At 41.3% G+C, this 23,079-nt stretch overlaps 1 protein-coding gene across 3 annotated transcripts in view; it reads left to right on the top strand.

The window, feature by feature from the left end:
* LRP2 (LDL receptor related protein 2) overlaps positions 1 to 23,079 on the top strand; it is a 769,913-nt gene that overhangs the window by 311,643 nt on the left and 435,191 nt on the right. For all 3 annotated transcript variants that reach the window (XR_003857363.1, XM_029605680.1, XM_029605679.1), the window contains 5 exons: positions 2 to 250; positions 7,877 to 8,088; positions 15,735 to 15,919; positions 16,771 to 16,999; positions 19,309 to 19,486. Coding sequence is in view for 2 of the 3 variants with exons in the window: in XM_029605680.1 (XP_029461540.1) it covers positions 2 to 250; positions 7,877 to 8,088; positions 15,735 to 15,919; positions 16,771 to 16,999; positions 19,309 to 19,486 (1,053 nt within the window). In the remaining variant the exon portion in view is untranslated. The remainder of the gene's footprint in view (position 1; positions 251 to 7,876; positions 8,089 to 15,734; positions 15,920 to 16,770; positions 17,000 to 19,308; positions 19,487 to 23,079) is intronic.

The following is a 23,079-nucleotide window of genomic DNA, read 5'->3' as shown; positions in this document are numbered from 1 at the left end:
GATCAGGAGAGCTGTTCTGATAATAACGCTGGCTGTACACATTCCTGCATTCAAGGACCTTTTGGAGCCCAGTGTATGTGTCCAGTGGGATACCAGCTCGCAAATGACTCCAAAACTTGCATGGATATAAATGAGTGTGACCTTCTAGGCTTCTGCAGCCAACAATGTTACAATGAAAGAGGCTCTTTCAGGTGTCACTGTGATGACGGATACCTTATAGAACCGAATGGAAGGACATGTAAAACAGCAGGTGAGGAACACATTCTTAAAATTCTGCAGGTATCTAAAAAAAATCATCAGTAGCACTGTATGTGTATTTTTCGATCTGATGCTAACTTATTTTCACTAAGTTTAATATTGTGACAAGCTACTCTTGCACTTTGTATAGGCATTTATTCTGCAAAATTCTTGAGCCACCTCAAAAGTATCTGGAAATATTCATCCTACAACATTCTTTCTCACGCTGCACAGAACATAGTGATACAGTAATTGATGGCAGAAAAAGACAAACTGACCCATCCAGTTTGTCCAGTTATTCCCATCAATGCTGCAAAGATATATCCCATTTGCCAGCCAAACAGCATGACTGCCTGTAAGATATCATTCCTTATCTAAGACAGTTGTTGTCCTCTTTCACATTTGCACTCTACCATCTTGGATAAATGAGTATACAGAATCCCTCACTTAATACACATTTAGCACCCCCTCCCTTCCCATGTATAAGCACAAAGCTTTGTAATAATCTGAATAACTACCAACACCAGTATAGCTGTTGCTTGAACATTTGACTTTCTAGGTTCCTTGCATAACCTGCCAGAGAGACTCAACTATTTAGGTGCCTGCATTTCTGCTAAGACTTCATTATTATTGCCCTCGCAGCCAGACAGAGAATGCAGCCAATCTGCATAACATCTGCCTCAGTGGTTGATTTTGGAGTCACCACAATCCTCCTTGGGCCTGGATTGCTCCCACCCTGTGCTCCCTGAGCAGCCAGTCTGGTACTGGGGAGAATGCAGCCAATTTGCATATGTCTTCCAGCTGCCTCAGTGGTTGACTCCGGAAATCAACACAGCCCACCTCTGCTGTGAATTCAGAGATACAGGATCCCTTTGATTTTACTGGCACTTTGCTCACACATGGGAAAATTCTCAGCTGAATTTCCTGCTGAATTTCTTTGCTTCTTTTCTGAGATACATTTATTCTTGTACTTTTTCCCCCCAGTCAGAAAAGGAAGAAGCATCCACTCTGTCTTTCTGGTAACATCTTGTGCCTTTCAGATTATCACTGAGCCCACAGTGGGTATCCCTGTATTACTGCTTCTGGGATCATCTTTTTCTGAAGATTGGGAGTGGAATGGGATAAACACAGGGGATCCCTAGTGGCTAAAGGATGGAGATGAAGGAAAGGAGTAACCCATGTTAATTGTGATAATCTTCATGGAGTGGAAATTACTACACTAAGGAATAAAAAACTTGCTGGGAAGACTGGTTGGTTCATTTAGGTGTTCGTCTGCCATCAATTACTGTGTTACTATGTTACTCTTGTTAGAATCAGAAAAGAGATGGGGGTGGAAAGAGAAGCTTGTATTTATTTAATTTTTTGTACATTATACATTATCCCAGTATAAACAAGAGAAAAGTAGGGAGGAAGAACTAGGCTGGAATCCTAAAGGTATACCACAAAAGAATAATGTTGAGAACTAGACAAGAGAGAGGGTGGGAGGAGAAACATATTTTTTTTCATTTTTTTAACATTTTATTTTGGTGATAAAATATCCCAGTATAGCCAAGAAAAAAGGGTGGGAGATCAAAGCTGAGAACCTAGAGATGTACAACAAACCAGTAAGGAAGAGAACCAGAAAAGAGATGGGATGGTAGGAGAAACTTGTATTATTATTTTTTTTTTTTTACATTTTAATTTGGGGACAAAATACCTCAGTATAATCAAGAAAAAGTAGGATGAAAGTTCTAGGCTGGGATCCAAGTAGCAAACAGCCCAAGTGGTGAGCCAGCAAGGACCCGGAACGGGGACAAATAAGTAAATTGTGAATCGATGCCAGAAAACGCTGCAGGACCCACGTGGTGAGTATAACCGCACCCACCCTAACCCTGCTGGCCTTTCACGAATAGTGCGCACCTTCGTGAGCCCCAGGACACAGGACAGCACTCATCCTGGATTCATCCAATACTCATCCAGACATCATCCAGCACCATACAAAGCAGACAACACCGCCCTCAATAACATGATCCAGAAACACAACTCTCAACACACGACAAGATCCGCCAGTAAACTGCATCTAGTCATACCCTCTCTTCCTTTAGCAAAGCTTTCCAACACTAGGAACAGAGCCTTCTCCATTGCGGGACTGAAATTATGGAACTCCTTACCAGATTACCTAAGCTCACTCAGCGACATCAAATCTTTCAAAAAGGAACTCAAAACATAGATATTCAATCAAACGTTCAAAGATGGCATTGGTTAATTTGCTCACAACTGCTCTTACACATAAACACTCTCCGTCATGCACATACTAAACCTCTAGAGAGAACATTTCTCGTGACACTACACACCTATCCACAGACTCCTAAATTAGTTACTCTTATTTAATCAATTGTTTTGCATCTCACCACTCTCCGTGATAAGATTCTTCCATCCAATTCCAACTTTACCCAAGTAAGAGAAATTTAAACTCTCCCAGTGATTGATGAAGTTCCCAAGTAAGAAAAATTTAAACTCTCCCAGCGATTGATGAAGTTCACAAGTTTTTATATGACATGTTAATAACTACCTGATTGTCCACTGTAATACCTTGCTCAGTACTATTGTTTAACAAACTGTTTTAAGGTGATCAGTTCTAATATGCTACATGGTTCTACTGTTATTAAATGTAATAGGTTGTTATCCTGTAAACTTCAGTATATAAAAGCTATTAAATAAACAAATAAATAAATAAACAACAAGAAGACATTAAAGTTCACAGGATGTAGCATCCAGAGCATGGCAGCTAGGCCTAGTGGCAGCAAGACCCCCAAGGTAGTACATCTGGGTCATGGCACTAGACATAGTGGCAGCAAGCCAGCAATGGTGATAAATCTGGGGCATGCCAGGTAGCCATATTGGTAGCAAGACCCCTAAGGTGGTACATCAGGGGCATGATACTAGGCAGACTGACAGCAAGACTTCCAAGGTGCTTTCAGTCTTCTTGCTACTTGCATTGAAATTCTGGAAAGTCCAACGAAAGCAGATTGATTTTCAAAAATACCAACTTTTCCAGCAGTTCTGGTGCCAACTTGGAACAATGAGGGATCATGATGTCCCTTGCCATTGAGAAAGACATGTTTACTGGTTGGTGGACAGAAAGATAATATTGAGCCACTTTGGCTGGCCATACTGCCAACATGAGTGCTTAATATGTCAGTGCATCTGTGTACATGTTCTCCATGGGCTATTTGAGATAGTGTCACAGAAATTTCTGCTGGGGTCTCCCTTGCTGGGCTGGGCCAAGGGTTTCTCTTTGCCAGCTGCTTTAGCTATGGTTTGTGTCAGGAGAGATTGTTCTGTGCAGGCAATGTGGATTTCGTGTATTGAGATGGGGGGAGAAAGTGCTAGTTTCCAGGCTGCTGCTTGTGCCTGTACTACTTTCTGGGGTGGCCACACTTTTCTGTGCTACATCTTCACTATGCCTCTGCCTCTGGCACCCCTGTTCACTCACCCTACCTACCAGTATCTCCTTCATATGTATGAGACTGGGATGGGAGGGCAATTCTCCCTTTCACCTGGGATCACAAAGTGTGGCAAGCATGTATTTTCTTTTGTGTGAGAGGTTTCAGTCTTTCTTGTACCTTTTGCTGCAATGAGTCTACATACTGCAACACCTCTGAAGAATAGGCATATCTGGTGAACAGACAAATGGGTTGGGGCAGGCGGCAGACAGCAGATCTGGTGAACAGGCAAAAGGTCAAGGCAGGTGGCACATAGTAAATCCAGTTCCAGGCAGAGAGACAGGTCCACGTGACAATCCAGGAAGGTCTAAGTCCAGGCAGAGGTAAAACCAGAAGAACAGTTTGAAACAGGCAAATGGTTGGGCAGGTGGCAGACAGCAAGATCCAGTTCCAGGCAGAGAGACAGGTCCAGGCAGCAATCCAGGAAGGTCCAAGACCAGGCAGAAGTCAATCAGAGAAACAGTTAGAAACAGGCATTTGGAGGAGGAACAGACAAACAGGACCAGACTGGGGAACCAGGGGGAACAAGAGCAGGACAGAGGCAGGGAAACACACATACCGGAAGCACAGAGAACTCAGGAAGCAACTTGCACTGAGACTGAGTGCTCAGGAGACCTGTTGCCAAGGCGAGGAGTAGTGGGAGGAATGGCCCTTTCCCTGTATGTACCTGGATCAGTCCAGACTCCTGTGTTTTGCCCCCCCCTCCCTAGCAGATGGAGACAGAGAAGTTTTCAAAACAAAACTCCGCCTTATATAGGATGGTGCCACATACATTTTGACAGTATTTCTCTGTCTCCAGCAGATGGTAGAGGTGCAAGGCCTACAGATGGTAGAGGTGCAAGGCCTACAGTCTGTGCTGATTGCTTTGTGGAGTCAGAGTAGTGAGTTCTGTGAGTTTTCAGTTGGTTTAAAAAAAAAAAAAAAAGTAGTTTCTGTCCTGAGCCTCCCAAGGGGTTTGTAAGGTCCTGAGGGGACCAGGAGACCTGTTGCCGAGGCGAGGAGTAGTGGGAGGAATGGCCCTTTAAGGAGCTGCTGCACTGCCATCAATTCCTGTAGCTTTGGGTAGTGTGCGTAAAGTACGGGTCAGTGAAATGCTCTGCTTGGCATGCAGACAGGAAGAAGCTGCTGCTGCTAACAGTGGTGGCATTTTGGGGTGAAGGGAGGAGCGTTGGATCCTGGTAGGTTTGTAGCGGGAGCGAGTTCTAACAAATACACTGAGCAAGACACCAATCCTTCCTCAATTTAAAGTGCCTGTAGATTAGGAATGTCTTTTGCAATCTATTTTTTTCATCCTTGGGGGCTGATGCTGCCACTGGAGTTGAGGGTGAGGGTGGTTCCTGAGGAAAATTGCCAGGGGCATCATGTATGCTCTCTACCTGCACTGCCAGCTCTTCCTGAGGGTTGTTCTCAGAACAGTCAGTATAATTTATCTCCCTATCACTGCATTGGAGGATAAGATGCTACTGACTAAACCTCCCAAATTTTCTTCACTATCAGCTCATCAATTTCTGATTTGGGGAATCCCAGGCAAGATTCTTCAGAATCAGTTTTTGAGAATATTGCATCCATTGCCTCAGAAGCAAGTAACCAATGTAGATGGATGTACTGCTGGTTTTGGCTATTGCACTTCTCTGTCTCAGTCCACGTCCCTGCCCTGCTTATGCCAGCCTTGGATGGCTCACTTGCCTTTTCCCTCTGCTCCAAAACAAGAGGGAGAAGGACAGGCACACTGTCCCAATTTCAGTTGCCTCTATCTTGAACTGCCTTCCACTCCTGCCAATCTGCAGCTAATAAAGTCTCTTTTCAGTTTAAAGGCAGGACTGCTACTAGCTGGGCTGTTTCAGCAGCAAATCCTCTAACCCTGCCAAGGCTGCCATTCCCTCCTCTGCCTTTTCCTCTCAGTGACATGATGGAATTTAAAGTGCCTACTGGGGCTTCAGATACCACAAAGGAATTTATTTATTGATACTGTACCATTACTTACAGTACCACTATACTGTGTGGAGAAATGTCTGTCTCTCTTACACACACACACCAACACACAAAAATATGTACAGTGTATGTGTGTGCTGTGCAGTGCACTGCTGAATGATTCTTTACACACACACACACACACACACACACACACACACACACACACACACACACTAAATGTTAGAAAGTTAAACAGAACCACCAAGGCAGGCCGCATGGAAAATATCCTCTTAACCTTAATTTAGTGTACTAACCTCACTGCACTGCACTAAACTCTGACAGAGACAAAAGCAGTGCTTCAATTTCCACACTCCTACTCTCCCCCCAGTGAACAGAGAAAGTACAATTTCACTGCCTCTGTCTTTCTGATATAGTGAGTAAGATCACTGTAGCAGAGAAGATCAGAAACAGCCCTTTATTAATGATGAAGCCAACTTTTTAAAAGTTTTTTTGAACTGTCATGAAGCTTCTCAAAACCAGATCCTTCTCTATCAACTGCTAGAGAGGAAATATAAACTTTCATACATATGTTCAGATCTTTCAGTGGGAGGAGGTCAGCGCTATTTGATCTAGATGGTAGCTATAAGCTAGTGAAAAAGATGCTTCACCATATTTTGACCTCCATCTGGTCTAATAGCCAACTCATCCTGCTTTGGCTCCCGGGAAGCTGTGATGTCATTCAGGCAACAGTCAGTTGCTATAGTTACCTGCCCTTGTTTGTTCAGTGCTCACAGAACAGCCATAGAGTTGAATGGGCCATAAACTTGAATGGCTAACCTACAGAAACTAGATTAAAATTTTTGTTTAAATTTGTGGGGCCTCTCCATTCATTTTAGGGGCCCACAAATAAAACAAAAATGGATGTATCTGTTGTATTTTACCCATTTGTTTCAAACAAATGTGCATCTTTAATATCTAGGAAAGGCAGGGTATTATATTTTTATAAATAAATAGTGAACAGAACTATAGAGGAAGGGGTGAAAAGGGAAGATGAGTGGAAGAACTTCAGTCTGTGAACATAGGATATAGATTCATAAAAATCAATTACTTTTCAGATGCAAACATCTGATAGGATTCCGTATCACACAAATGGAAGATATAGAGATCGATTTCCTAATGGGAGGAAAATTGCATGCACTCTTTAGATTTTTTGCTACCAGGACATAGAAGCAAATAAGTTGGTAGTAGGTGGCACCAACTCCACCTCAGTCCAAAGGTCCACACCCACAACAGTTAGAATGTGTGTGTGTCAGTCACACACATGAAAAAAATAAGTGTAAGGATATCCCCACACCATATCAAGGGCCAGTGTTACAACGTCTGTCTTCATTGGCCGTTGACACACTTTAATTAGCACATGCTAATGGCATGGAAATTAGTTTTGAATTAATTTGCAAACATTAAAGTTAATACAGACATTGTTACAAAAACTTAGCTACAGCTCCATGAGATGTAGTTAAGTTTGGCATTACCAAGTCTGTATTAACATGTGCTAATAGGATGGTAAATCTGTCTGTGTGGGACTCCTTCTCAAGGTTGAATAGCAGGGGAGAGGCCATCTATCTCTCATCTACTTAAATGTTGAAAAATGGGAGACCCCCCCCCCCACAAAAGTTAAGGAACAGGGATAGGGATAGTCCTCACATTGATGGGGCTAGGTGCCAGACTTTGTTCCTTTAAGAGGCCTATATTTTTTGCAGCCCCCATTGCTGTAATGGTAGCCTAGGTTTTTTGGTTTTTTTTTTTACCTCTCATTGGGGTTGGTGTCCAATGAATTACAAGGTTCTGCTGGCCCCCAAAGTTTATTTGCAGCCAGCAGTTGGAGGGGACTGGCAGGAGAAGTGAAAACCTTGGGGCTGATATAGTGACTGTGAACCCAGAAGTGTCATCCAGGTCATGGGGGGGGGGGGGGGGGGAGAGAGAGAGAGGGGTAGCAAACCTGAAAATAGAGCATTAGCATGGTGGACTGCTCCCCCTGCAGTCAGTCCCATCCCACCAGGTCTTAGGAAGTGATATCAGGGCAAGGCTACCATGGTGGCACGGCATATAGGGATATTTATTTGACAATTTTTCTATACCATCGTTTGGGGTGCCATCACAACGGTTGTCCCAATTCCCCCCTCTCCAAGGCTGACCCTATTTTCAGCTGCTTGAATAATTTTTGTTAACTTGTTTTACAGAGTCCAGGAATCTTCTGCTACTTGTGGCGAGCCGTAACCAGATTGTGGCTGACAACATCACCACCCAAGCCCACAACATTTATTCATTGGTTCGAGATGGTCGGAATATAGTGGCTATTGATTTTGATTCAGTTTCAAATCGTATCTATTGGTCTGATACTACACAAGATAAAATTTGGAGCGCATTTCAAAATGGAACAGACAGAACAGTGGTAAGCTTAATGGGAATTTTAGCATTATTTTGAATGACTGTAATACAGTACTAAGTAAGTTTAAAATACAATGGGCTGTTGTTTAGAAGAAAAAGATATTGATTGGTATCATTATATACTACTGGGAAAAGTACTTTACCATACTTAAATTTTTTTTTCAACGCTGGAGAATTGCCTATAGATGTAATACATTTTTTAATCTTCCCATTGATCATAGGGAGAGCTGTTAGGAAAATAAAAGAAGGTAGTACTCATGGGATCTATGGTTTTCCTACAACCTCAACAGCTATAGTGTTGTTTCAGACAAAGCCTTTTTGGCTTCTGGTAGTCAAGTATCAGAAGAAACTTATATAACAATGGTTGTAAAAGTAAATACATGCAACATATTGAGAAAGTAAAAACAACTTTTGTCACAATCTGAAAAAAGATATTTGAAGAACATAGGAGGAAGAGTTATCACTACAGGTACTCCATTAATATCCTCCATGCCATTTCACAAACATGTATATAAACACATATTCGCTCAAATACATATGTGCTTTTTATTTGTCTCCAGTAGCCCTCAGATCTAGGCGTATAGTGGATAATGCATTGAAATCGTCAGCCCAGTGTGCTGTGGTGATCAAAAAAGTAAACAGAATGTTAGGAATTATTAAGAAGGGAATGGAAAATAAAACAGAGGATGTCATAATGCCTCTGTATTGCTCCGTGGTGAGACCGCACCTTGAATACTGTGTGCAGTTCTGGTCACTGCGTCTCAAAAAGGATATAGCTGCACTGGAGAAAGTGCAGAGAAGGGTGACCAAAATGATAAGGGGCATGGAATGGCTGCCCTATGAGGGAAGACTAAAGAAGTTAGGGCTGTTCAGTTTGGAGAAGAGACGGCTGAGAGGGGATATGATAGAAGTCTACAAAATCATGAAAGGACTTGAACAAGTTAATGTAAATTGGTTATTTACTCTCTCAGATAATAGAAGGACCGGGGGCACTCCATGAAGTTAGCAAGTAGCTCATTTAAAACAAATTGAAGAAAATTCTTTTTCACTCAGTGCATAATTAAGCTCTGGAATTCATTGCCAGAGGATGTGGTTACAGCAGTTAGTGTAACTGGGTTTAAAAAAGGTTTGGATAAGTTCCTAGAGGTAAAATCCATAAACTGCTGTGACTGTAATTAATAAGCAATAGTAGTTTGTGATCTATCTAATGTTTGGGTACTTGCCAGGTACTTGTGACTTGGATTGGCAACTGTTGGCAACAGGATATTGGGCTTGATGGACCCTTGGTCTGACCCAGTATGGCATATCTTATGTTTTTATGCTCAAGATTGGCATAAGTCCATCCAGAGCACTGACATAGCCACAAAGAAGACATTCAGAGAAGAGAACAAAATATGTGGCAGAAAGATACAGAAACAGTACCAATTGTATTAGGTGCCACTGGCCTGATGAAAAAGAACTTCCAGGTGTATCTAAACATGTTTCCTGCACATATAACATCTTATGAATTCCAGAAGGAAGCACTTTTTAGAATAATATAAGTATTAAGAAGGTCATTAGCAGTGAATTTGAGAGACAGATCTTAGTTAACATACCCTGACTTATGAGTGAGGTTCATTCATGTCAAGGTATGAGCAAAATCATCCCATTTGTTGACATTTCTCCTCTCATTATTTACTATGGGAGTGATTTTGGATTTCAGATTTTAGAATTTGGATTTTAGATTTAATTACTTGCCTTTTCCAAATCTGAGTTTAGGCAAGTTGTAATTCAGGAAGTACATGCCATACTGGGTCAGACCAAGGGTCTATCAAGCCCAGCATCCTGTTTCCAACATGGCCAATCCAGGCCATAAGAACCTGGCAAGTACCCAAAAACTAAGTCTATTCCATGTTACCGTTGCTATAATAGCGGTGGTTATTATCTAAGTTAACTTAATTAATAGCAGATAATGGACTTCTTGTCCAAGAACTTATCCAATCCTTTTTAAAACACAGCTATCCTAACTGCACTAACCACATCTTCTGGCAACAAATTCCAGAGTTTAATTGTGCGTTGAGTGAAAAAGAACTTTCTCCGATTAGTTTTAAATGTGCCACATGCTAACTTCATGGAGTGCCCCCTAGTCTTTCTATTATCCGAAAGAGTAAAAAACCGATTCACATCTACCCGTTCTAGACCGCTCATGATTTTAAACACCTCTATCATATCCCCCCTCAGCCGTCTCTTCTCCAAGCTGAAAAGTCCTAACCTCTTTAGTCTTTCCTCATAGGGGAGCTGCTCCATTCCCTTTATCATTTTGGTCGCCCTTCTCTGTTCCTTCTCCATCGCAATTATATCTTTTTTGAGATGCGGCGACCAGAATTGTACACAGTATTCAAGGTGCGGTCTCACCATGGAGTGATACAGAGGCATTATGACATTTTCCGTTTTATTCACCATTCCCTTTCTAATAATTCCCAACATTCTGTTTGCTTTTTTGACTGCTGCAGCACACTGAACTAACGATTTCAATGTGTTATCCACTATGACGCCTAGATCTCTTTCTTGGGTAGTAGCACCTAATATGGAACCTAACATTGTGTAACTATAGCATGGGTTATTTTTGCCTATATGTATCACCTTGCACTTGTCCACATTAAATTTCATCTGCCATTTTGATGCCCAATTTTCCAGCCTCACAAGGTCTTCCTGCAATTTATCACAATCTGTTTGTGATTTAACTACTCTGAACAATTTTGTATCATCTGCAAATTTGATTACCTCACTTGTCATATTTCTTTCCAGATCATTTATAAATATACAAGCCGTTAAGCCCGTTAAAACGGGCTACATCCCTCTGTCTCTCACCTCCCCCTCATTCTCTCTCCCCTACCTCCCTCATTCTCTCTCCCCTACCTCCCTCCCACCCACTCACCCACTCCTCCCCAGCCTCCCTCTCCTCTCACTCAGTCCCTCCCTCCCACTCAGTCTCACTCACTCCCTCCCCCTCTCTCCCTCTCACTCAGTCCCACTCACTCTCCCTCAGTCCCACTCCCTCCCTCCCTCTCCCTCAGTCCCACTCACTCCCCCTCAGTCCCACCCACTCCCTCCCTCCCTCTCCCTCAGTCCCGCTCACTCCCCCCTCACTCAGTCCCTCCCCCTCACTCAATCCCTCCCTCTCACTCAGTCACTCCCTCCCACTCTCTCTCTTCGTCCCTCCCACTTAGTCCGTCCCTCCCTCCCTCTCTCTCTCTCCTCCCTCCCTCGCTACCGCTGCCGCTGCCCGCTGCCGCTACCGCCGCCGCCCGCCACCGCCGCCCGCTACCGCTGCCACTGCCACCCGCCGCTACCGCCTCTGCTGCCGCCCGCTACCGCCGCCGCCGCCCGCCCCCGCTGCCGCTACCGCCGCCGCCCGCTACCGCTACCGCCACCGCCCACCACCGCTGCCGCTACCGCCGCCGCTGCCGCCCGCTACCGCCGCCGCTACCGCCCGCTACCGCTGCCCGCTGCCGCTGCTACCACCGCTGCCGCCATGTTTTTTGGTTTTTTTTGACGCTGCCTAAGACTGACGTGCTCGCCCGCACATGCGCAGTAGAGCTGCTCTCTACTGCGCATTTGTGGGCACGTCGGTCAAGCTTCATTTATCTAGTTAGATTGAAAAGTAAGGGTCCCAATACAGATCCCTGAGGCACTCCGCTGCCCACACCCTTCCACTGAGAAAATTGTCCATTTAATCCTACTCTCTATTTCCTGTCTTTTAGCCAGTTTGTAATCCACGAAAGGACATTGCCACCTATCCCATGACTTTTTATTTTTCCTAGAAGCCTCTCATGAGGAACTTTGTCAAATGCCTTCTGAAAATCCAAGTACACTACATCTACAGGTTCACCTTTATCCACATGTTTATTAACTCCTTCAAAAAAGTGACAAATTGATATTGTACCTGATATGTTTGAAACATTTTTACATTTGGGAAAAATAGAAAAGCTAGCTGCAACAAACCCTTTATTACTGTATCAGATAACATCTCTCAAAATTTTATTTTCCCTTTTTAAACACTGGGTAAAATTTCCAATACAAAAACTGTTTTCAAAGGGTCAGCTCTGCTTTTTCCTCCAATGATTATGGTGCTTATCTTTTAGAAGCCATTTTGATCTACCTTAAAATTTGCATGAACTTGTATACATATCTCATTATTCTGGATTTAGTTATACTTTCACTCACAAGTTCACTCATTTTTTCACACTAATTCTGTCACACCTCATATTTGCACTCCACATGCTTTCTATATATATGTAAACCTTTTACACATATTCGCCTTTCATCTAGTCAGCTGCATAATACAAATCTGTGGGGCTATAGGTCCCAAGACTCTTTGGATATTAAAAAACACATGAAGTGATGACATATTGATTTTTTCCAATGGCAAGCAGAACTCATTTATACTGATAACTTATAGTACTATGTAAGCATTGTATATATGCAGTCATTTCTCAGACATAGAAGTTAACTTCACTGCACAAAATTGAAATTATTGGTCTTGGCCTACAAAATACTAAAAGGTACGGCACCAGCCTACCTCAAGAGATCTGTCACTCCCTATATTCCCACATATCTCCTATGCTCACAGTCATGTCTGGTGGTGCCTTCATCTGAAACCATGATGCTTGCAGGCACTAGGAAGAAAACCTTCACAGGCTCAATCCCAACACCATTGTACTCCCTGCCACTCCACGTCAGACAGATCACAGATCATATCCTTTAGGAAGCTAATGAAAACTTTGAAGTAGCTTTTTCTGTTAACAACGACATGAACACTAACACAGATTTGTCACAACTGTAATTCTCCCTACCAAGACTGTCTGCAGGACTTGGATATACGCCATCTGCAAATCCTTGTATGTAGCCCTTAAGAATGCAGCAGTCAGTACTCAAAAACCATTTAGACAGATAACTTAAATTTCCCTGTACGTACCTGGATCAGTCCATGCTCCTGGTTCATTCATTCATGCCAGCAGATGGAGACAGAGAAAGTAAAACTGACACTGCTTTAAGTACCCTGACGCCACCTGCAGTTCCTCAGTATTTCTCTGTCTCCAGCAGATGGTGGCTGATACTTAAATCTGCAGTTCTTTTTCCCTCAGAGTTTTTTCTTTTTGCTAGTTTTGAGCCTTACTCCCATGGGTCAGGGTTCCTAGTAAGGGATCCCTACCCTGTTTGGTTGAGTCTGTCGGGCTAGGTGTTGGTGACCCTTTTCTACGTCCGGTCCAGAGTACCGTGGGGTAGAGATGTGAATCGGAACCGGAATCGGTTCAGTTCCGATTCCGATTCAAATCTTACAATTTTTATAGTCCGGCACGATTGGTTTTTTTTGTTTATCGGCTGTGCCCGAGCCGATAAACAAAAAACCCACCCTGACCGCCACCACCTGACCTTAGAGGTCAGGTGGTGGCGGCTTTGGCCTGCCTGAATGGGAAGGTGGATGGATACCAATTATCTGCTTATCCCAACGTGGCTAGACTTATTCAGGGAGTCAAAAATTTGCATCCTCCTGTGTGGAGAGTTTGCCCTCCTTGGAATCTTAATCTCGTGTTTCGAGGTTTGTGTGGGGCTCCGTTTGAACCTACAGGCAGGGCAACGCTTAAGGATTTGATTCTGAAGGTCATTTTCTTGGTAGCCATGCTCTGCGAGGAGAATTTCGGAGTTTTAGGCTTTGTCATGCCTACATCCTTTCCTTCGCATATTGGACACAATAGTATCTTTGCGGACGGTACCTTCCTTTCTCCCGAAGATGGTTTCCATCTTTCACGTCAGACAGTGGAATTGCCGGCCTTTTCAGACTTGAGTGATTCTGAGGCGGATGCTCGCGATCTTAGGCTGCTGGATGTTTGTAGGGCATTGCTGTGCTATTTTAAAGTCACAAACTATTTTAGACAGTCTGATCATCTTTTTGTCTTGTGGAGTGGTCCAAAGAAGGGTTCTCAGGCCTCCAAAGCTACCATTGCAAGGTGGTTTAAGGATGCTATTGGCTTGGCTTACATCCTTAAGGGTAAGCCAGTTCTGGAAGGTTTGAGGGCTCATTCTACTCAGTCTCAAGCATCCTCTTGGACGGAGGCCCAGTTGGTCTCTCCACAGGAAATCTGTAGAGTGGCGACTTGGAAGTCGCTCCATGCCTTCGCTAAGCACTATCGGCTGGATGTGCGGGATCCAGAGGCTCGATCCTTTGGCGAGAGTGTTTTGTCAGCAGGACTCTCCAGGTCCCACCCTCATTAGGGAGCTTTGGTACATCCCAGGAGTCTGGACTGATCCGGGTACGTACAGGGAAAGGAAAATTGGTTCTTACCTGCTAATTTCTGTTCCTATAGTACTACGGATCAGTCCAGAGCCCGCCCATTATAAAAAGGGGAGAGTCGTCTGCTCAGCTGTGGTAGACTTTTAATTGCAGAAGTCTTGCCAAGTTTACTTATTTACTGGTTCTTGTTAGAAGTTTTTTGGGTTATGTGCACGGTTTATTATATTTACCTTGGGTACAGTTCAATACTGAGGAACTGCAGGTGGCATCAGGGTACTTGAAGCAGTGTCAGTTTTACTTTCTCTGTCTCCATCTGCTGGCATGGATGAATAAACCCAGGAATCTGGACTGATCCGTAGTACTACAGGAGCGAACATTCGCAGGTAAGAACCAATTTTCCTTTATCCATCTAAATGTCAAGGTCTTGGCTAGATTTTAGCTGGATAAGTCCTTTAAATACTACGGTTTATCAATGGTCTAAGGATTTAGATAGTGAGGCCCATATTCATTAGGCTGGTTAGTTGAGAATTTACCCAGGTAATTAGCAGTGCCACTTACCTGGATATCTTTTGAAAATGTCCAGATAAGTAGCAAGTTAGTCGGTCACACAAGGCTTTTTGGACGTTCCTTCTGTCAGATTAGCAAGACTAAATGTTACTCGGCAAAGAGCTTTTTCTGTAGCAGGACCTATACAATGGAATGCCCTTCCAAACGCACTACGCCAAATCTCAAATAGTAAGGATTTTAAAAAATCATTAAAAACATACCTCTTTAGAGAAGCGTTTAGAACCATTGAATAAAAAACTAGGCGTTTTCCCTTTGTTATTTACTATGTTGTACCTGCTATGATTTTTATTCTTTCTATTGTTTCTATCTTTCAAGTTTATTAAACTTAAAGTTAATTTAATTTTAATTTAATATCTTTTTTCACAAGGATATTAGTAATATTGATATTGATACATTGTTATTATGTAATTTTATTCATACTTTTATTATTATTTTATTTTATTTTCACTTTATGAAAGTTTAGTATTTATTATTTTATCTCACTGTTGTAAACCATTTTTGTTCAAATTTATTTGCTAAAGACGGTATATAAAAAGTCTCTTAAATAAAAAATAAATAAAAATAAAAGGCTGGATAACTTAAATATCTAAACTTGGCCATCCTGTCTGTCATCTGTTTGGAATGGCTATGAGTTACGCATGTGTATTAAAATGAACAGGAAGTTTTATTTCTCCCCACAGAATTCATGAACTCAACAATTCTTCATCCATCAATTTGTTTCTCAAGTGAAGTTTGGTAAACTATAACAAAATATAAATTAAAATGATCAGTAATATGTAGCAGCTAACATTGGCATTTTTTCCAACCAGGTGTTTGACAGTGGTGTCACTGTGACTGAAAGTTTAGCAGTGGATTGGGTAGGCCGCAATTTGTACTGGACTGACTACATTCTGGAAACAATAGAAGTCTCAAGACTGGATGGGACCCACAGGACTGTCCTGATTAGTGAAAATGTAACAAATCCAAGAGGACTAGTATTAGATCCCAGAACTGAGTAAGATATATAATTTTATTTTTCTTTTCTGATAAAACATTAGTAAAATAAAAAAAATAACTGTCATGAATTTGTCAAAGCACAAACATTTAACTCTACCTGTACATTACTTCCGTATCTCAATGTGCTGGTTAATTATAGTTTACAAAGATGGAAAATGAATAAGCAGCATTTGTGACCGAGGTATGTCAGTTTGTGACTTTTATTTTTAAAGAGGAATTGGTGCCTAAATGATATGGAGCTCTCTTACATGCAAACTTTAAAGCAGCACATACCAAAACTATTTTAACTGATTAGTTTTTAAACAACTTGTTTTACTAAAAATTGAAATCTTTGTACCATGGAGATTTCTTCTGCTGTTTTCAGATTAGACCAAAGGCTGGATTTAAGGATTGGGAAAAACTAATTTAAACTTGGTACAATTAAGAAATGAATTGTTCCTGCTAATGTGATAACATTTGTGATATTTTTGTCCACTTTTAAATATGAACCAAAATGTGAACAATTTTCTTCATGCATGGATAAAAACTGTAATATTAAGAAGCCTTCAAGTTAGGCTAACTCTGGTCGGGCTGTAGGGCTGTCCTAATATTAGCTAGTTAGACATAACTGGCTAACTTTAAGATAGTCGGGTATATTCAGCAGCTAACTTGCCGAGCCGCACAGCGGCTGAAAATGGACCTCCTAGTTTCCAATTCCTCCATCCCCTTCCATGCCTTTTATTCAAGGCAGAATGTAAATAAATAAATGGGAGGCGCTGCTGCTTTTTGCTAAACTTTCTGTAATTTAACTCCATGGCAAAACATGTTTGCTCTTTTTTTTTACCGTCAGTAACCAGTTCCTTTTTGCAGTGCTCATGTGATGTTTTGGACAGACTGGGGCAAAAATCCTCGGATTGAAAAAGCCAGCATGGATGGCAGAATGCGAACAGTTATCATTAGTGATAAGATCTACTGGCCCAATGGACTTGCCATTGACTACCCAAATAAACTGCTCTACTTTGCTGATGCCTATTTGGACTACATTGATTTTTGTGACTACAATGGAAACAACAGGCGACAGGTTTTAGCCAGTGACTTGGTAAGACAGCAAGAGGCTGGTTAAAAGACATAGGGTAGAAGACAGCTGGTATTGGTTTAAGTATGGGAATTTATATTGCTCAGCTACCCAAAGAAGTAGATAACCAGAGAGGAAGAATTTCAACTCATTAGGTTGGATGGTCCTTATTTGCCATCATTTATTGAGTCAGTTTTTAAAGGGTTTAGGTGCCTTATTTAGGGCCTGATTTACTAAACGTTTCTGTATAGACACAGAGTGGGAGAACAGTCTTAGTAAATCAGACCCTTAGAGAATTAAGAGTCTAACTAAATTGGCCCCTTTAAATGTGGCTGAACTCCTAAATTGTGGTTAAGGGAAGAAGTTAAGGTAGGGAAAGAATGTTAACGCTTAGCACTGATTTTCAGTAGTGGGCACCTGTGGCACCTGAATTGCAGGCCTACATTTATTGTTCTAAATTTAGGGAAAAATCCACCTAATTTAGGAGCTGAGCTTTTGTTGAAAATTGGCCCCATGTGACTACTATATTGAATCATTGGTAAATCATCATCATCATCATCATCACTTATTTATTACATATTTTTCCAACAAAAGAGCTCTAGAGTAAATTCTAGTAAGTTCAGATTTACAACAGGGTTTTTTATCGATATAGACAAGTAAGATAATATATCAGGGTGAGAGCAAAGTAAGGTACAGTAAGTGGAGGAATAGAAAGTGTAACAGGGCAGCATGTGGAAGGCATAATGAGAAAGCAGTATCAGTAGGGATTTAGGGGTTAAATGGACCAGGGCTATTCCCAGTGTACTTATAATCTTTTAGGGGATAATTTTGTAACCTTGTGCATAAATTAGCTGGAAAATATGCATACAAGTTACACCAATTTTCAAAGCAGACTTATACGCATAAGTCCATTTTGAAAAATGTCCCAGCAAAACTACTTGCACACGATTAGACATATTTGGTGCATGTAGTTTTGCTGAGAGAATTACGCACCTGCTTTTTAAAATCAGAAAGTATGCATGTAAGTCTTAACCCCACCCAGACTCCACCCTCTGGAAGCCTATGTGCATAAAAGTGCTTATATATATATTATGCCTGCACGTAATTATATGCCTTTATCGGCCACATAATTATCCAAAGGGCTTTTTTTGTGGATAAAGTACTACTTTATCTACAGAAGGCCCTTTGAAAATTGCTTCTTTAAAGTGATCGTTGGGTAAGATGCATGCTAATTTCTAGGTGGTTGAGTGCAGTTCTGCTTTGTCAAAGTAAATTTTTGTTGTTTTTTTGTGTGATTATTTTATTTTACTTATTTCAATGTATTTGTTGCCTGTGCAGTGCATTTTGGAATGACAAAGAGCAATTCTACTTTATCAAGTAGTTTTTCAGATGATGACAGGATAAGGCGTGAGATAGTTTTGCCAAATAGTCATTAGATGATGACAAGTTAAGGTAGGAATTAGTTTTCTAGCCTCCTTCTGGATAAGGAGCAATGGGTTAGAGGCTGGTGAAAAATCACAGGGGTAAAGCAGTAGAACTGACTGTGGTAGTTCTTGCTGATATCAGTAGTTGTTCTAGGTGCTGAGCAGGCCATGTGTAAACTTCTTGTCTGAAAGCTGCCTCAAAGAGCCACATTTTTGGTAATTTTTTTAAAAGTTAGGAGGTTGGGTGCAAGTCAGATGTTAAGTGGTAGAACGTTTCACAGGATTGGAACTGAAACTGAGAAGAGTCTCTTTCTCTGGTACTTGTGAGGTATAGTTCTTTTGGTGCCAGGATGGCTAGGTGAGCTTCAGGTAATGAGTGTAGTGAACAGGATGACATTTAATGGTTTAGACAGCTGCTGCTGCTGAGGTAAGTTGATGCATCACTTTTGATAGTCTCTTCCAAACCCAACTGAATACACTATAAGATCCTATCCTGCAGGCCCCTGCTTCTTTTTAATGACTAGGTCATTGATGGCCCTGGAATAACTTGTATAGAGACTGAGGACAAAATGAGGGAATGGATATGGTTAAACAAGGTAAATGATGCTAATGAGAGAATACCAACAATTTTTTCTAACTACCATGCTTTTAAAGTAAGTCAATAGTTTTTTTGTGTTTGTCTGAAAAATGCCAGACTACCCACTGGATTTTCATATTCCCCCAAAAGGAGACAGTAAAATGCAAATAGGAAAGGTTTGTTAAAATTTGTCCTTAGGTAAAGAGCAAAGATAATGTCTAATCAAGTAAAATTGTATTGTTTATTGCATTTCCAGCTGCATTTATTGCAGTATTTATTCAGAGTTCAGGGTACTGCGTTAGTTGATGGTGTATGTGTTTATTGCTGACTAGGTTTTGCAGCATCCGCATGCTATAACTCTCTTTGAAGATTTTGTGTACTGGAGTGACCGATACACTAATCGAGTTATTCGAGCCAACAAATGGAATGGAAGAAACCAAAGTGTCATGATTTATAATATTCAACAGCCCATGGGGATTTCTGCAGTCCATCCAGTGAAACAGCCTGGCGGTAAGTTTATCAAAGTTATATTAAGCACATCAGTATAAAACTGATAAAATACAAAAACAACAGCAAAGTATCTTCAGATTATTTTTCTTCCATCTGTTCTGGTTTTTTTTAAAGATACTTAAATTCTTAAACAACTTTTTGTTTTTTAGTTACAATGTTAATGTAAATGAAATATGTAATCACTGACCATGTGAGGCTATGTTTTTGGACAGAGCCTCTGGTCTGGGAATCAATCTTACACACACACGTTTTTTTAAATGGCGCTTGTAACAGATTCTAGCTTCCTAAAGGGCTGCATTTAGGCAGCAGAAACATAGGCACCTACCTTGGGCGCCAAATTCTGAAGGTGCCCAAAAAGTGGGACTTCCCCTGTTTCTCTCTGCTTTATTGGGGGAGGAGAAGGAGGGACCCCCTTGCCCTAAGCCCTCTGCTTATGGGCATTGCCATCTTAAATTCAGCCCTGGCTTCTTAAGAACAGCTTATTAAAATTACCTGCTTTTTAAAATGTTTGTCTTGCTTCTAATTGTATTGCATTTTAACAATTTGCTGCATGCTGATGTTGAGGTAAATATTAAGATATAAAAAAGAGGAAGGCAATCATTTTTGTAGCACTCTTCAAGTTATAAGGACGGTAACTTTCAAACCAGTGCATGGATGTGAATGTGCACGCATTCATCGGTCTGTGCCCAGGGTTGCAGCTATTTTATAACATCTGTGCTTATATGCGTGCATGTTATAAAATAGCCTAGTCGCGTGCAGATCTGCACCAAATTTTAAATGGGTGTGCGCATGTGCGCACAAATGCTTCTACCGTGTAAATCATGGGATTTTAAAAATGGTGCATGCTAACACTATTCCCAATTTTACTATTTCATCCCCAGTTCACCTAGGTAAGAGAGAGACCCTCTAACCCTCCATGGTTTGAAAGCCTTCACTCCTCCCAGTTAGCCCCAACCTTAAAACCCCACAGATCTTCCTATTTTTCTTTATTTTTTAACTTACATGTCATCTATAGCAAAAGTAAAGTTATATGGCAGGGGGCCTCAATGTGTGCCGGATCGCCTATTTATTTGCACATCTCAGGTTCATGCTCTGAAACTCCCATGCCCTAACCAGACCTTGCCCACGACCCGCCCCTTTTTGAAAGCTTTTGAGATGTGTGTGCTGCGGCATTACCACATGTATCCAGGCGGCTTTTAAAATCCACTCGGCGCTCGCGAACCTGAGTTTTCCACACATCCCCCAACTGATGCACGCGCCAGGCTTTTTAAATTCACTTTTATGGTTGCATTACTAGAATTCTGGTTATACTTGAAGATCTGGGAACAATTAGCCTGGTCTGAGTTTCACTGAAATTTCTGGTGTTCCTCAGATTTGCTGAGGAAATCCATCCAATCTTTCACAGCAAATATGATGGAAATTCAATAAATTCAAAGTGTATACATTTGGTTTCATGAAATCTACATTCAGAGGATCTGAAGTGAAATTCAGAAAACTGAACAAACAATCCAAAATCTCCACTTGAAATTAAACATAGAAACATAAAAATGACAGTAGAAAAGGACCAATGGTCCACCCAGTCTGCTCAGCAAGTTTCCCTTGGTAGTAGTATTTGCCACGCCCTGCAGGTTACCCCCATGTATCAGTCAGTGCTGCTTGACATGCTTTGTTTATGGACTTGGTCCTAGAAGCAGTCCTCTGTTTTTCCCTAATGTCTGTGCATCACTACCTCAGACTGTAAAAAAAAAAAAAAAAAAAGTCATGGCTCTTGTTGGTTGTCTCTGAATCCAAATTGCTCTTTCCCTCTATCCCCTACCCACCTCCTTCGATGCAGAGAGTGATATTACAGTTGCTTCAAAAGCATCAAGACTTATTGGTTAAGGGGTAGTAATCCCATGCCTTCTGTTAAGGCTAGTAACTGCTGCTCTCTGCAGCTTACCCCCATGCTTCTCAGTTCCCCAGACTGTAAAAATCGGGGCCCTCATTGATTGCTGTCTGAATCCACTTCCCTTTTTCCCCTGCCATTGAAGCAGAGAGCAGAATTTTATCAGAAGTATCAAAGCTTATTGATTCACATAATATGTCCCACTGCTTAATTAATCCAGAATCAAATGCAATTTCCCCTGCCAACGATTATCCACCTGTTACATGTCTTTCACTTGATTGATAATTTTCGCTAGTATGTTAGATGCATTAAGTCAAAATGTTGTTTCTCATAATGTGTTACGTAACTTAATCATTTCCCAGTTCTTCATCTCCTTGTTCTTTGTAAGACACATATGTTATGTCATCCCAAAGTTATATGTAAACCGAAGTGATTAGTAACATTGTTACCAGAACCTCTGTATATAAAAAATGTCAAATAAATAAATAAATAAAAAATTCAGGGTAGCCTCACCAGCAAGTTACCCCCATCCACCCTTTCTTTGTTTCATTTAGGAACTGGCTGTAGAAACAGTCCTGTGCTTTTCCCCTTATGTCTGCATATCAGTATCTGAGCCCAAGGAAGTCAGGGTCCTCAGTTGTCGTCTGAATCTAATTCTTCTTTTCTCTCTGCCATCTAATCACGGAGCAATTTTGCAGTTGCATTAAAAGCATGAAAACATAGTGGTTAAGGGTAGTAATCTCCATGCCTTCTGCTAAGGGTAGTAACTTCCATACCAGCAAGTTTCCCTCCTACATGCTTATTTCATTTCCTTTGTCAAACCTTTAGAGATTCACAGTATTTATCCCCTGCCCCTTTGAATTCTTTGACTGTTTTCGTATTCACCTCCTCCTCCGGAAGGGCATTTCAGGCCTCCACCACCCTCTCTGTGAAGAAATATTTCCTGACAATGAAATTGCTAGCACATTCAAAATTTGTTCAAACATAGAACCGATGTACTAAGCTGCTCAATTGTTTTGTGCAGAAGTTGCAATTTTCTGTGTATAACCTTTCTATCTAGAATTACATGCAAATGAGCTTGGTAGAAAAGCTATGTGCATAATTTTCTAACTGGAGACTATGCAGAAAAGTTACCGTTAACTATAGCTTAGTGAGATAGTGTGACATAATAACATAAAGCTTGCCTTAATGGGTCAGACCTAGGGTCCATCAAGCCCAGAATCCTGTTTCTAACAGTGGCCCAGCCAAGTCACAAGTACCTGGCAGGATCCCGAGGAGTAGATAGATTTCAAGCTGCTTATTCCAAAAATAAACAGTGGATTTCTGCAACTCTCCCTTAATAATTGTTAATGGACTTTGTCTCCAGGAACTTGTCCAAACCTTTTTTAAATTCAGCTATATTAATAGCTTTCACCACAACTTCTGGTACTGAATTCCAGAGTTTAATTATGTGTTGAGTAAAAAAATATTTTCTCATAATAGTTTTAAATGTATTACCCAGTAACTTCATTGTGTGTCCTCTGGTCTTTGTACTTTTCAAAAGAGTAAAAACCTGATTTAAGGTTTACTCATTCCATTCCACTCATTATTTTATAGACCTCTATTATATCTCCCCTCAGCCTTCTCTTCTCCAAGCTGAAGACTCCTAACCTCTTTGGCCTTTCTTCATAGGGGAATTGTTCCATACCTTTTATCATCTTGGTTGCCC

The sequence above is a fragment of the Rhinatrema bivittatum genome, chromosome 6 (assembly GCF_901001135.1).
Source record: "Rhinatrema bivittatum chromosome 6, aRhiBiv1.1, whole genome shotgun sequence".
In the NCBI taxonomy this organism is placed as follows: Eukaryota; Metazoa; Chordata; class Amphibia; order Gymnophiona; family Rhinatrematidae; genus Rhinatrema; species Rhinatrema bivittatum.
The sequence above is the reverse complement of the archived record's forward strand: the minus strand, read 5'-3'. Positions and strand labels throughout refer to the sequence as shown.